General features: G+C 51.0%; 1 protein-coding gene across 9 annotated transcripts; it reads left to right on the top strand.

Annotated features, from left to right (window-relative positions):
- Window positions 1–1,151: 1,151 nt before the first annotated feature.
- IL17RE (interleukin 17 receptor E) lies at window positions 1,152–13,685 on the top strand. 9 transcript variants are annotated; one of them, XM_036332136.1, is made up of 16 exons: window positions 2,426–2,688; window positions 3,023–3,038; window positions 3,859–3,963; window positions 5,152–5,249; window positions 5,497–5,656; window positions 5,752–5,891; window positions 6,914–6,982; window positions 7,864–7,930; window positions 8,882–9,057; window positions 9,143–9,190; window positions 9,273–9,318; window positions 9,484–9,632; window positions 11,299–11,367; window positions 11,856–11,907; window positions 11,993–12,091; window positions 12,551–13,685. In XM_036332136.1, the coding sequence occupies exons 1-16, from the start codon at window positions 2,557–2,559 to the stop codon at window positions 13,105–13,107; spliced, it is 1,983 nt and encodes a 660-aa protein (XP_036188029.1). In that variant the 5' UTR covers window positions 2,426–2,556; the 3' UTR covers window positions 13,108–13,685. The 9 variants fall into 9 exon arrangements, with proteins under 9 accessions (XP_036188033.1, XP_036188036.1, XP_036188032.1 ...); XM_036332143.1 differs by lacking the exon at window positions 3,023–3,038 and having other exon boundaries at window positions 1,162–2,688; XM_036332138.1 differs by lacking the exon at window positions 3,859–3,963.
- The last annotated feature ends 235 nt before the right edge of the window (window positions 13,686–13,920 follow it).

The following is a 13,920-nucleotide window of genomic DNA, read 5'->3' on the forward strand; positions in this document are numbered from 1 at the left end:
ATAGCCCTAGCTGGCTTGGCTCAGTGGATAGAGCGTTGGCCTGCGGACTGAAGGGTCTGGGTTTGATTCTGATCAAGGGCATATGCCTGGGTTGCAGGCTCAATCCCCAGTAGGGGGTGTGCAGGAGGCAGTTGATGAATGATTCTCATCATTGATGTTTCTATCTCTCCCTCTCCCTTCCTCTCTAAAATCAATAAAAATATATTAAAAAGAAAAGAGAAGTGTTAAAGAACAGAACCAAGTTTCTCATTTCATGTACCCAGCATTGAAAGATGCATGATTGCTGCAGGGTGAGGTAACCTTAGACTCCTCCACTGCCACCATGGGCCCCAGTTTGGGAAGCTGACATGATGAGACATGTGATCACTTGCAGCTTGTCGCCCTTCAAGTAGTGCACCTTCCCGCACTACTTCAGCAAGGCATCCCCAACGGGCTGTGCAGTAAGCATTGAGGCGTCCATCCTTGGCGTCGTACGGCCATTTGTAGCATTTTATCTTGTCCACACATGGGGGACTCAGGAGTTTGAGAAATCCAAGAGGAAAAACCCAGCTGCCTATGAAAATGACAGAGGAGCAACTCGTCTGGAGGATGGTTCCCTGCCTCTGAAGGACCCTTCTCTGGGAGAGGAGTCTACATTGTATAGTGTCTTGAAGACTCAATAAACTTCTTGTGGGCTACAGTGTTCTGATTTTGCATTTTGGGGGAGCAGAGTCCTTGGTGTAACTTGCTAATATTCAAGTTAATGAACTCTCTTCCCCAAATGAGCCCTGAACAGTTTTGGCTTGTCTGGGAATTCGGTGAAGGAGTGGGACTCACCCCTTGTTCTACAGTATAATCTACAAGAAAGCAGCTGCAGCTACTTTTGCAAGCTGGCCAGTTGTGGGTGGCATGGACTGTGTGAGTGTACGTTCCTGTCCCTCTGCTCCCATAATAACAATAATAAAATCTAACTATAGTATAAATGCATAATCTATGTAGATCTGAACCACTGTGAGTTAGATAACAATTTAGGCAGAAGACTCCCTAACTAATCCTTAGAATGGCCAGACCACCCTTTCCTCCCTTCACATCTTACTCATTTGTCTGCAGTGATGGGCTCCAAGGCCAAAAGATGGAACTGTTTCAGGCAGGCCCTTCAGGCTTCCCAGAAGCAGAGGGAGATGAGGCAGTGGGGAGGGGGACCGCAAGGGAACTGACCTGTGAGAGGCTGGCAGAAGTGGAGCTCCCAAAGCTGGAGACCTGGACTTTGACCAAATAACGTTCCTTCCTGCTTGCTTATCTTTGTGAAATGAAAACAATACCCACCTGACTTATAATGTAGTTACGAGGATCAAATATGAAAGTACTTCGTGAAATGTGAAACGGATAAACTGCTATCGTAATTTACATTTATTCAATGACAGCACCTATTTCATGACATCCACCCTAGGCACTGGAGAAACATGTAGAATAAGAAAGGGTCTTTATCTTTTAAGGAACTCAAAAGCTAGAGGGCATTTTTAGGATAATAGGTAGGATGGAATCTTCAGACAATGGACCTGATGACTTAGAAACTAGAATTGGCCTAAAGAAAGCTATGGTCAGTCTACTGAAAGGTGCAGAGTGACAGTAACAATTTCAAGATGCCTTAACCCAGTAGGTGTGCCCCAAACTTTCTTTCCACTGTGCGCGTCACCAAGAAGAGGGCTGAAGCAGATCAAATGCTCCATGAGCGGGAGGAAGCTGTGGGATGATGGGGAGGGTCCCAACAAAGACTGGAGCCTCGTCAGCATCATCAGAAACCACAAGAAACCAGGTCAGTGTGTGGGGCCCGCTCCCTTAGCTCCAGGGCTCTCTGTGGCTTCTTGAGCAGACTGTGCTGAGTAGTGGATCCTTTGAAGCCAAAGGCCCCTTTGGCATGGAGCCCTGTGTCCAGAAAAGCTGGAACTGACTAGAGAAAACAGAGCCGTAGTCCTGAGAGTCAGCCAGGTGGGGAACCAGCTGCATATGGAGTCATGTGATGCTTATGTGCAGCCTTTAGTGCTTTCTTACTGTTCTGCGCAACTCCAAATGGTGTGCCAGTCACCTCTGTCTTTGGCATCCAATGCAGAGTAGTGTTTAATAGCTCTGTCAGTTCTCTAAGTGAGGGGATGAAGCATATGTCTAGAGGGGATCAAAGTCAAGAGCTAGTTAACGGGGCGTGTAGGATCTAGGGTGTTGCAGGAGTAGGAGGGGTTAAGAAATGGGTGCAGCCGACCATTTCCCTAACCCTGTGCTGGCCTCTTTCCTGCTATTTCTCTGCCAGAGCAGGAGACATGCCCTCCTTGCCCTCCAGTCGGAGGCAGTAGGGTTTTCTGGGGGGCAAGCATCCCTCAGTCCCTCTGCTTGGAGGAGAAGGAATGTGGCTTGGCCTGCTCGTTAGGATCAAGGAGGAGCTTTGGGGCTGGGCGGGGCAAGGGCAGGCTGAGGCGAGGGTTCCTACTGGCATTGTGCTCCCTGTTGCTGTACTGCAAAGTCCTGCCACCCACCTTCAGGCCATGCAGCTATGTTCTGGGTGCCCTGACCCAACGGAAGTCCATGGGGCACCCCAGACTGGCAGCCCTGCTCCTGCCTCTCAGCCTGCTGCTCATTGGCGTCTCTACCTCTGCTGGGATTGGCTGTCCCTGTCTGCCCCACTGGACTACCTGCCGTCTGCTGGTCTCCCACATGGTAAGGTGCCATTACCGGGCGGGGATATCTGCCTGGCACCGGCTGGCAAAGCTCTCCACTCTCCTGTCTGTCCTTTTCCACCTCCCCAAATCCATGTGCTCTGATGGCAGCCTCAGTGTGCCCTCTACACAATCTCAAAGGGATCTTAGTGGCCTGAGGACCTGGGCAGGGTGGAGCTGGGAAGAAAAAAGCCACAAGGGATGGGCTGTTAGCTTCTGGGCCTCAGAATTCGGTGATTTGAGGCAAAGACCCCAAGAAGAGTGCTCCTTGTGAGAATCCCTCCTAATTATACTTCTCTCCCTTTTTCCCCCCCTACTGGGCCCTGTGCCTTCAGGATGACAGTTTCACTGGTAAGTCTCATTCCCTGCCCTGCTCCTTTTCCCCACACACACCCCCCCCCCCCATTGATTTTTAGAGAGAGTGGAAGGGAAGGGGGGGAGAGAGAGAGAGAGAGAGAGATGTGAGATGTGAGAGAGACACATGGATTGGTTGCCTCCTGCAGGTGCCCTGACCAGGGCTGGGGATTGAACCTGCAACCCAAGTATGTGCCCTTGACCAGGAATTGAACCTGAGACCCTTCGGTGCACAGGCCAACACTCTATCCACTGAGCAACACCGGCCAGGGTCCCCACACCCCTTTAGTTCCAGATCCCCAGTGAGGCTTGCATCCTACTTTTTGGTTCACAGCCTGGGAAGTAGCATAGTAGCAAAGAAAAAGCACAGGGTTTAGATTTAGAATCAGGACAAGTCTAGGTTTGCATTACCGTTCTGCCACATACTCCACGTGTGGCTGCAGTCAGTACACTTATGCCCTCCGACCCTCGGTTTCTGAGGGGTCTGCCAGAACAGTAGAAATGATTGTACAATGAAGACTGTTGCCCCTGAGCTGTGGGAGGATTAAATGAGAGGCCTGTAAATCTCCAGGCACACCCACCCCTTAACTGTCAGTAATAAAATGACATCCATATTTTCTCACACATTATCTTACTTGATCTTGATAACAGCCCCACTTTATGAATGGTAAAGTTGAGGCTCAGAGGGGTCCGTAACTTGCCCAAAGTCACAGAGCCAGGATGTAAGTGGCAGAGCTCAGCCTCAAGTCCTCTTGTCTGAAGCAGGAGAGATGTCCTTGAACCCTACCAGTTGATTTTTTCCCCCCACCTTTTACAGAAAGATCTGCCCATATTCCTTGCCATACCCTGCCACATACCCGGGGTGCTTGGCTCTGGTGCTGCCCCTGCTGTTTGTGCCTGCACCTGGTGTCAACTCCTTCAGGTATGAGAACTAGCCCTTGGGCCATTCTCAACAGAGATGTGAATTGGGGGCATTTGGGGGTTGGGGAGGCTGATGCAAGTGAGACTGATATTAGTGAGTTCATTTGTATTATTTTGGGATGTTTCTCTTTTCAGCTGGCACCAATTGTTGGAATTAAAATGTCAGTTCTAGAAATTTATTATTGATATCTTTTATTTGTAAAGTAAGATCCTTTTTATTTAACTCTGTATTTTTATTGCCTAGCTCAGTGCTTGATATATACTAAATGCCCATACTCTGCTTAAGAATGGGCAGTTCGTGCCGAAACCGGTTTGGCTCAGTGGATAGAGCGTCGGCCTGCAGACTTTAAGGTCCTGGGTTCGATTCCGGTCAAGAGCATGTACCTGGGTTGTGGGCACATCCCCAGTGGGAGATGTGCAGGAGGCAGCTGATCGATGTTTCTAACTCTCTATCTTTCTCACTTCCTCTCTGTAAAAAATCAAAAAAATATATTAAAAAAAAAAAGGAATGGGCAGTTCGTAATTTTTCCCTGTTATAAATAATACAATGAACATCTTTTTTTAAAAAAAATTTTTTTATTGATTTCAGAGAGGAAGGGAGAGGGAGAGAGAGAAAGAAACATCAATGATGAGAGAGAATCATTGATCGGCTGCCTCCTGCACACCCCACACTGGGAATTGAGCCTGCAACCCAGGCATGTGCCCTGACCAGGAATCGAACCATGACCTCCTGATTCATAGGTCAAATGCTCCACTGCTGAGCCACGCCGGCTGAGCTACAGTGAACATCTTTAAGATGTTCTCTTTTTCTCTACTTAAGAAATTAATCATTAAAAAATTTTATTTACTGATTTTAGAAAGAGAGGAAGGGAGTGAGAGAGAAAGAGAGAAACATTGATTTGTGTTCTACTTATTTATGTATTCATTGGTTGCTTCTTGTATGTGCCTTAACCGGAGATCGAACCCACAACCTTAGTGTATTGGTACAATGCTCTAACCAACTGAGCTTCCTGACCAGGCCAAGAAATTAATCCATTTTTTATTGTAGCATAACTTTCAGGACTAAAGAGGCTTGATGTCATTACCCTCCCTGGTCTAAAATGACTTACTCTCCAACACTGGGCCATCATCTCCAGGTAGAGAAGGGTCAGTAAAGGGCTAGATGTTAAATGTGCCCTTTCCTGTGCAGACCTTCAACTGAGCTGGTTCCACCGCCTGGTGCAGAAATCCAAAAAGTCTTACATGTTCCAGTTCTGTAGGAGACACAAGATGCCAGCATCTGTTCAGGTACCCTCCCTGCCAGTTCCAGCCCTGCCCTGTGCCCCTTTCCTTTCTGGCCTCTCATTTTGTTCTCCAGCCCTGTGAGAGATGGGAAGTATGGAGATGAAGTAGACTATTCTTCCATTATACAGTTAGGGAAACTGAGGCCTAAATGTTGAGCAAATTCCCTGTGGTACCCCAGGTTCCAGAGGGAGAAATAGAAGCCAGAGATCCTGATTCCTGGCTTAAGGCCAACCTTGCTCTCTGCCTACAGAGGAAGCTTCTGACTCACTGTTGCCTGTCTGAGAAGGACCATCAAATCTCCGTCCCCTCCCCAGACATCTCCCAAAATGGGCTGCGCTTCAAAAGGACCCAACCTTCAGATCCAGAGGCAGTGGAAGGTCTCCCGAGACAGGACTCACAAAGGCATAAAGGTAGACATGGGGTGTGACTGGAGATAGGCACAGCCAAGTAGTGGTGCCTTCGCTAAAGCCAAGAGACAAGGCCACCAAGTTCCCCTTCTCCCCAGGGCCTGAGTTCTCCTTTGACTTGCTGCCTGAGGCACGGGCCATTCGAGTGAGCATTCCCTCAGACCCTGAGGTCAGCGTGCGTCTTTGTCACCAGTGGACTCTAGAGTGTGAAGAGCTGAGCAGTCCCTTTGATGTCCAGGTATGGAGTGTAATTTTCCTGTAAAAAGCCAGCTCACACAGTGCTGGAGCAAAAACAGCCCACCCATTGTACATACAGGGAGCCTGAGGTCCAGGGAGGGAAGACAGTTCTCCAAAACCCACAAGTCCGAAGTGCCTAGCATTAAGATTTCTTTGGACTAGACAGAAAATGCAGGCGCCTTGTCACGTGGGAAGAGAGGAAAGGAAAGGGCATGCAGAGACCTGATGCAACTGGGAATGACTAGCAGAGAAATGAACATGGTATTTACCCGCATGAGAGGAGCCTCAGTGAGATTCGGGTTATACTAAGAAACCTTTTCAGTTCCTTCAAGAAGTTGTTTTCCCTGAGAAAATAACAAAGTGGTCTCATCTGTCCTGGTTCCCTCCCATTTCCCTCCCTTTGTGGCCTTCCTCAGAAAATGAGATGACCCTCATTTTCCCAGCGCAGCTCTTGACACACCACCTCAACCTCCAGTTGTCACTGAGGCCCTTGTGTACAGTTGGTACCATTTGCAGAGACTGATGCTGCACCGCCGAGGCCCTCAGCCCTCCTTATTATAAAGTGGTGATGCACCTCCCAACATCACTGCAGTGCTAGCATTTCCTTGAGTTATTGCTTTAGCACCTTGCACCCTACATGGCATCCAGCGGGGCTCATTAAAGGTATATCCCTTTCCCTGTGTCCTCCCTCCCCCGACTCCATATACAGGGTGGCGCAAAAGTAGGTTTACTGTAGTGAATATGTGAAACACAGAGCTTATTCTTGTATTATTATTTATTAATTATTGTATTATTTCCCATACAAATATCTGTAAACCTACTTTTACCCCGCCCTATATCGAGACACCTATAGAGAAAATGGTCAGAGTACAGAACAGAGACCCCTTGAGAGGAAATTTGTCGATGAAAAAATTAAGTTTCACATAAGAGAAAAAATAAGGTCCCAGCTTCCTCCTACCCTCGGCCAGAGTGCCTGTACTCTTTCTCAGGCATCTTTCTCTCCCTTTACTGCTTCGTCAACAGAAAACCGTGTCTAGGGGCCACACTGTAGACCTGCCTTATGAATTCCTTCTGCCCTGTCTGTGCATAGAGGTGAGTAAAGAAAAAGGTGGGGGTTGTCCATGGCCCCACTCCTAGGTCCCCAGATAGTGCAGTTGGTCAAACATATCTCCACTAAGTCGGGTTTTTAAAGGAATGGGTGTTAACAAGGTGTTTAGGAAGACAGGTGCCAGCTTGACTGTGAGCCACACACTGGGTCAGAGATGGAAGTGTCCTGCTGAACACGATATTCTTGGGGGTGATTCCAACCTCAGCTCCACCCAAACCCAGCTTTCCTTGGTCCAGACCTGGATTCAGCCCCCTGAGGCGGAATAGGCAGCTCCCTTCACTGTGTGTGCTGATCAGTCATGGTGGGGGCATGTGGCCATTCCAAGATTCCATATGGCCTCAAAAGTCTTGTCCCCACTAGCCCTTCATGGCAGTCCTCCTCTCCATAATTCTGAAGTGCCTAACATTAAGACTTCCTTGGATTAGACAGAAAGGGCAGGGCCCTTGACATCCAGGAGGAAACTAAAGGGAGGATGCAGGCAGAGATTTAGAGCACTGAGCATCTGCCAGGGTGGACAACCATTGGGCGTTTGGGCAACCCAGGTGGAGGGACCCATACAGGACACTAGGCACCTTGGGAAGCACTGAGAGTGGAGGTATAGACAGAGATGTGGACATCACAATCTGCCTCTTTCTGGGGATAGGTTCTCCTCTCCGGGGGCAAGAGGACTCAGCCTCTCATTAGCTGATCTCACTCCCATACTCTGGATTTCCTCCCCCAGTGTCAGGCACCACTTACCCTTGGCTACACCCTGCACTGCTTCCCCTCCTCAGTGCCCTGCCAGCTCAGGCAGCTTGCAGTAGGGCAAGAGCAAGGGCAAGCCAGAATGAGTTTCAGGTCTGACCTTCTCTGCTTCTCCCCCCAGGCATCCTACCTGCAAGAGGATACAGTGAGGCGCAAAAAATGTCCCTTCCAGAGCTGGCCTGAAGCCTGTGAGTGCTACTCATATGCATTCTTGTGCACGCACAGCCTCTCTCTGTCTCTTTCATGCATACACGCACACACTTCCCAACTGTGTCGGAGGAAGCCCCTAGAAGGCATGCAGGCATTTTCCCTGGAGTCAGTGGGAGAAAAGGGTACTATGTCCACTGCTCAGCCTGCCAATAAATCAGAGCGTTGAATGTTGTAGTAGGCACTGTGGGAAGTTGTACTAGGCACACAGGAGTTGGTGTGTGGAGGATGGACAAGAAGAGCTGGGCTCCTCACATCACAGCTCTGCCACTTATTCTTCTCTGAGACTCAGTTTCCTCATCTGTAAAATAATTATACTTGCCCTGTCTTACTTTCCAACTGTTTATGAGGCTTGACTTCACTAAGATAAGTGAAAGTGGTTGGTGACATCTAAGGTGCTGTCCACACTTTGTTGTCTCCAAGCTGAAGAGACAGGATGCTCAAACATAACAAAGGAACAGCACAAAGCAGCCTGCAGTCCAGGGCAAGGTTACACGTAAGGACTAGCCTTTGGGACATAAACTCCGGAAAGGGAGAAGCCAGTGAAGGCTGTCATCAGCAAGAGACGGTCTCTCAGAGGAGGTGACACCTGAGCTGCGCTCAGAAAACGAGCGGGACTTAGAAAGGAGAGAAGGGAGGGGAAGGCATTCCTGGTTTTGAGAGGAACTTAGCAAAAATAAAAAGATTTGGAGTTTGGGGAGTAGCAAAGAGCTAGCCAGAATGGAGGTGCAAGAAGGAGTAAATAGAAAAGGTAATAACAAGGGGCTGAAAAAGGCGTGCTCATCTTTGGGGCTCCTAGATGGAGCAGGAACTGTGCTGAACACCTTTACAAATATCATCTCCTGACGCCCTGGGGATGGGGGTGGCCAAACAAGGCCAAAGCAGGGTTCAAGCCTCCCCAGGCCTCACTCTCTGCCCTGCTCTCTGCCCAGATGGCTCAGACTTTTGGAAGTCAGTGAACTTTACTGACTACAGCCAGCACAGTCAGATGGTCATGGCCCCAACACTCCGCTGCCCACTGAAGCTGGAAGCCTCCCTCTGCCAGAGGCAAGGCGGGAACACCCTCTGTGAAGACCTCCCCAATGCCACAGCTCGAGAGTCAGAGGGGGTGAGATAGGCCTCCCCAGGACCTGGGTGGGCAGGGCTGGGGCCCAGGGCCCTGCTCCCGGGCTAACTCCCTTCTCCCACCACAGTGGTATGTTTTGGAGAAGGTGGACTTGCACCCCCAGCTCTGTTTCAAGGTACAAACGTGAGTGAGAGGGGATGGGTAGGGGTATGGATCGTGCCTGGCACTTTCTGACCCGCCATTTTTGTATTTCTTAGTTCTCTTTTGGAAACAGCAGCCACATTGAATGTCCCCATCAGACTGGTGAGCCAATAAGTGGAACCCCTCCCACCATTTCACCCTCACCCAAATGTGGCCAAGCCAAACTCTAGCCCTGTCTTGACTTCTCTGTTCACTAGCCCAGCTCCTCCTATCACCTCCTGCCAACAGGGTTTCTCACATGACACCCTTTCCCCCACTCCCCGGCAGCCCCATCCTGGAACGTGAGCATGGACACCCAGGCCCAGCAGCTGATCCTTCACTTCTCCACAAGGACGCATGCCACCTTCAGTGCTGCCTGGAGCCACCCAGACATGGGGCGGGACAGCCTGCTGCCCCCCGTGTACAGCATCAGCCAGGTATGACCTCGCCAGCCCTTGGCCCCCACCAGGTCCTGTTGGCTCAGAGCACAGCAGGTGGAGGCAAGCCAGTTCCTGACTTACAACATCTAGTTATTTATTTACTTGATCAGGCTTTGTTCAGCTGGTTCCTTCTGCCCGTCAGCAGGGTTTCCATGGGGCATTTTCTAATCCTTTCAGTTTCTGAATTTACAGGGATAAACAGGGGCAAAGGATTGGCCTTCTCATACCCAGCTCTCCTCTGGCTGACTCAAACGGCTGCCCCAGGTTATACTGATGCCCTCTCAAACTCAGCTGTCCTCTACCACTGTGCTCCTGCCTTCCTCCACCAGGCACCTGGCAGAAGTAGTCTCTCACTATCTTGGGAGACAGAGGCCCTGGAAGATTGTAAACTACTGACAGACTTAACTCTATTATGTGAATTAAGATCAATTGACTAGTAGACTTTCTTCTGTGTATCTGATATAAAAACCATAATCAAATATATCTTCAAAACCACAGCCCCAAGCTGACTAAGCATGAGTAGCTCTTCCAGGTTCTTTCTTAAATACTCACTTGGCAGCTATTTGTTTTGTATTCTCTGAGGGTTCCCAAGCAGGCAGGTGGTAGCAAATGCTCAAGATTTAAGACCAAGCCGTGATTAAGTTGTAAGGCAAAGTCATGTGGGAAAACCTAACATTGAGAACGAAATCCATGGATTCATTTGTTTCTGTGAGCTGGGAAAAGACCGCCTTCACTGAGTTCAGCCATGATTTAAGAGCCCCTGCATCAGCACTTGCTCACCGCTGACTAGGCAATGGGATGATCTAGGACAGGGTGGGGTAGGGGGAGCAGGGGGGAGGGTATTCCCAAAGCATGGAGATTCTGATCAGCTCCCTACCCGGCACCCAGACATAGGGCAGAGCCACATCCTGCCTGTAGACAGATGACAATCAATTCTGTCCAATTCAGCATGTTTGTATTGAGTGCCTATTCTGTGCCTACCCTGCCAAGAAAAGTATATAACAGAGTCTCGGCCCTAGGAGTCCCAGGTGTAATAATAGCTACTACTACTAAATGAATTCACACTGCACCGTATATTATAAAGTGTTCCCATGCATATTTCCATGTGATGCTCAATAATGCAGTAAGCCAAGGATTATTAGCCTTCACAGACAAATGAAAAAACTGAGGCTCAGGGATCAATGTACCAACCAAATGTGTGGTTCCACACAGCTAGGAACCACAAAAGCAATAGTTAAGACTGACTTTGTTAGCTGTGGCCTTCTGACTCCACAACTTACATTTTTCCCAATAGATAAGCTACCCCTTCAGGTATGCCGGACAGGAGTAGGGCAGCATATGATTAGCCTCCCTGTTTGGGAACTGCCAGAGGACAGAGAACATCTGCGCCTGCCTTCTTTCCTCAGGGCTTGGCATAGAGTCGGCACCCACAGGATGTCTGTTGACGAGTACCTGATTGACTGATTAATGTGTATCTGTGCAGCAGTTCTGATCTGGGAATGATCAGCGGGATCTAGGAATGAAGCCAGGGGTGGCACTTGGCCTTAAGCCTTGGGAGGATTGGGAGGAGGGGGTTGGGGGCGTGGGGAGGAACAGTATGGGCAAAGGCTCAGAGCCAGATTTGTTTCCGTGCGAACAGTCATTTTGTTCTTTATTCCAACAGACTCAGGGCTCAAGCCCAGTGACACTAGAGCTCATCATTCCCTTCCTGAGGCCAGGGGCCTGTGTTCTGGTAAGGAATCCTGCCCTCCCTCTACACATACTCCTCTAGCATCTACTCCACAGGTGGCAAACGGGCCAAATCCAGTCCACCAAAAATGTTTGGCTTGGACAACATGGTGTTTGAAATTGGAATTTGTTACCACCATTTAAATACTGGGAGACAGCATATTTTAAAAAGCTGATTTCTGGCTTCTCTTGAAAAAAAAAAAAAAATCAGAAAACCTAGTTCTCTGTGTCCACATTCAGGCCTGGTGACAACAGGCTAGAGCTCAGTGGTGTCTGATTACTTCCACCAGTGCCTGTGCCCTCCAGGTCCCCATGAACACCCTTGGCCAACTTTGAGTTTACTCTTTGAGTTTGCCACTCTTGACCTGTTCTGTGCTGGATGAATTCCATATCCAGGGGGCCTCCCTTTCACCATCTCCATGCTTCATTTAACTTCCCCTGGAGGAGGCACTATACCCTGGCTCACGGGGTGGGGGGGCTCTGTGCCCTCAGGTGTGGAGGTCAGATGTCCAGTTTGCCTGGAAGCACCTCTTGTGTCCAGATGGTGAGTTCTTTGCAGAGGGGGGGAGTGAGTAAGAGGAAGGTTGGGCACTGAGGAGCCCAGTGTGGCCTCACCTTGCTTGACTCAGTCTCTAATAGACACCTGGGACTATTGATCCTGGCACTGCTGGCCCTCACCACTCTATTGGGAGTTGTTTTAGTTCTCATCCTCCAGCGCCCACTGTCAGGTAAGCTCACCTGGGCATAATTTGGGGATTTAGACCTGCCCAACTTCTAGGCTAGTTGCCGGCACCTGTTCCCTGCCTAGGCTCCCTTCCCCAAGAGCCATGTACCTGCCGCAGCACCCAGCTGTCTGCTACCCAAGGAGGTGCGCCTCAAAGCCCGTAGTGGGCAGGAATGGTTAAGGCAGGGCAAAGGTCCCTCTGTACCAAGTCTCCGGGTTACTGGTAAGTGGAGCGGAAATCCAGTCTGTGCTGCACCTGCCAATTCTGGCACCTCACCCCTTCCAGGGTGCTTTGATCTAAATAGCCCCAAAGCGCCCTATTGACTAGAGTTGCCTTGGGGACCCACCTTCAGCGCAGATAAGGCACTGGGGTTGCACCCTATGTTGTAGCCCCGAGGCCAAGGAAGATAGAGTTGAGCTGTCCCTTAACCCCCACCCTGTTCATCTGTTGCTGCTGCCCTAGGCCCCGGCCAACCGCATCCTGTGCTGCTTCTGCACGTGGCGGACACAGAGGCGCAGCGGCGCCTGGTGGGAGCGCTGGCTGAACTGCTGCGGGCCACGTTGGGCGGCGAGCGCGACGTGATCGTGGACCTGTGGGAGGGGACACGCGTGGCGCGTGTGGGCCCGCTGCCGTGGCTGTGGGCGGCGCGGGCGCAGGTGGTGCGGGAGCGGGGCACCGTGCTACTGCTGTGGAGCAGCGCGGGTTCCAGCCCTGCCTGCGCCCCGGATACCCGCACCGCGCCCCTGCGCGCCCTGCTCCGCGCCGCCCCGCGCCCGCTTCTGCTGCTCGCTTACTTCAGTCGCCTCTGCGCCAAGGGCGACATCCCCCGGCCACTGCGCGCCCTGCCGCGCTACCGCCTGCTGCGCGACCTGCCTCGCCTGCTGCGGGCGCTGGACGCCAGCCCCGCCACCCATGCCACTGGCTGGGGCCGCCTGGGTGCTCGGCCGTGCCTGCGGAATCGCCTGGAACTGTGTCGCCAGCTGGAACGCGAGGCCGCCCAACTTGCCCACCGAGGCTGATTGGAATTCCCCAGCAATCCAGATGTCTTGGCCACCCAGACACTGGCTGGCACCCAGAAAGAGGCTTCAACCCTGGAATTCTCAGGGTGCCTCCCGAGGACTACTCCCCAAAGCCTTGTTCCCTGCCTTCCAGCCCAGGAGCGGAGCACCGGACTCGCTCCTGGCCCTTGCACACTTTCGCCAGGCTTCCCCCTGAAGCTTCCCTGCCTCTCAGGACCCCCAGGGAGAGAGTCTCTCTTTCTTGGGGGCTCCTCTGACTCTGATGTGGGAGGGGCACCTTCCCACTTCCTCTCTCCGAAATTCCAGAGAGGAGTCTGCACATGCTCCAGTGAAGGCTGGAGAGGTTGAGGCGGGTGGGGGAGGCAGGAGCTATGCCTTTCTGAAGGGGGTTGACTCCAGAGAAGTAGGAGAAATCCCCTTTCTCAGACCCAGGCCTTGCTCATGTGGAAAAGGAGGGAGGACTGGACCCAGGGAGAAAGGCTGTGGCCCTGGGTGGCCAGGACAAAGGTGGGACAGTGGACACCAAGATGGAGAAAGATGAATAAAGGCAAACGTGATGGATAAACGAAGAAACACAATGTGCTTCTCCGGTGTGCTCAGTTAGGGGAAGGGTCAGCATCACCCTGCCTGGGGGTTGAAATCCATCCGTTGTAGCCCAAATCCTCCATGTCCACGCCCACACCCCATCCACCATGCCATGTCACTGGAAAGGCAAAGGAGGACCTGGAAATCTTGATCCTCACTATAATTCTTTAATGAGAAAAGAGGAAAAAACAGTTCAAAAAAGTGGTGTGTGTCCATCAGCACACAGCC

Source organism: Myotis myotis, unplaced genomic scaffold (genome assembly GCF_014108235.1).
Source record: "Myotis myotis isolate mMyoMyo1 unplaced genomic scaffold, mMyoMyo1.p scaffold_m19_p_13, whole genome shotgun sequence".
Lineage (NCBI taxonomy): Eukaryota > Metazoa > Chordata > Mammalia > Chiroptera > Vespertilionidae > Myotis > Myotis myotis.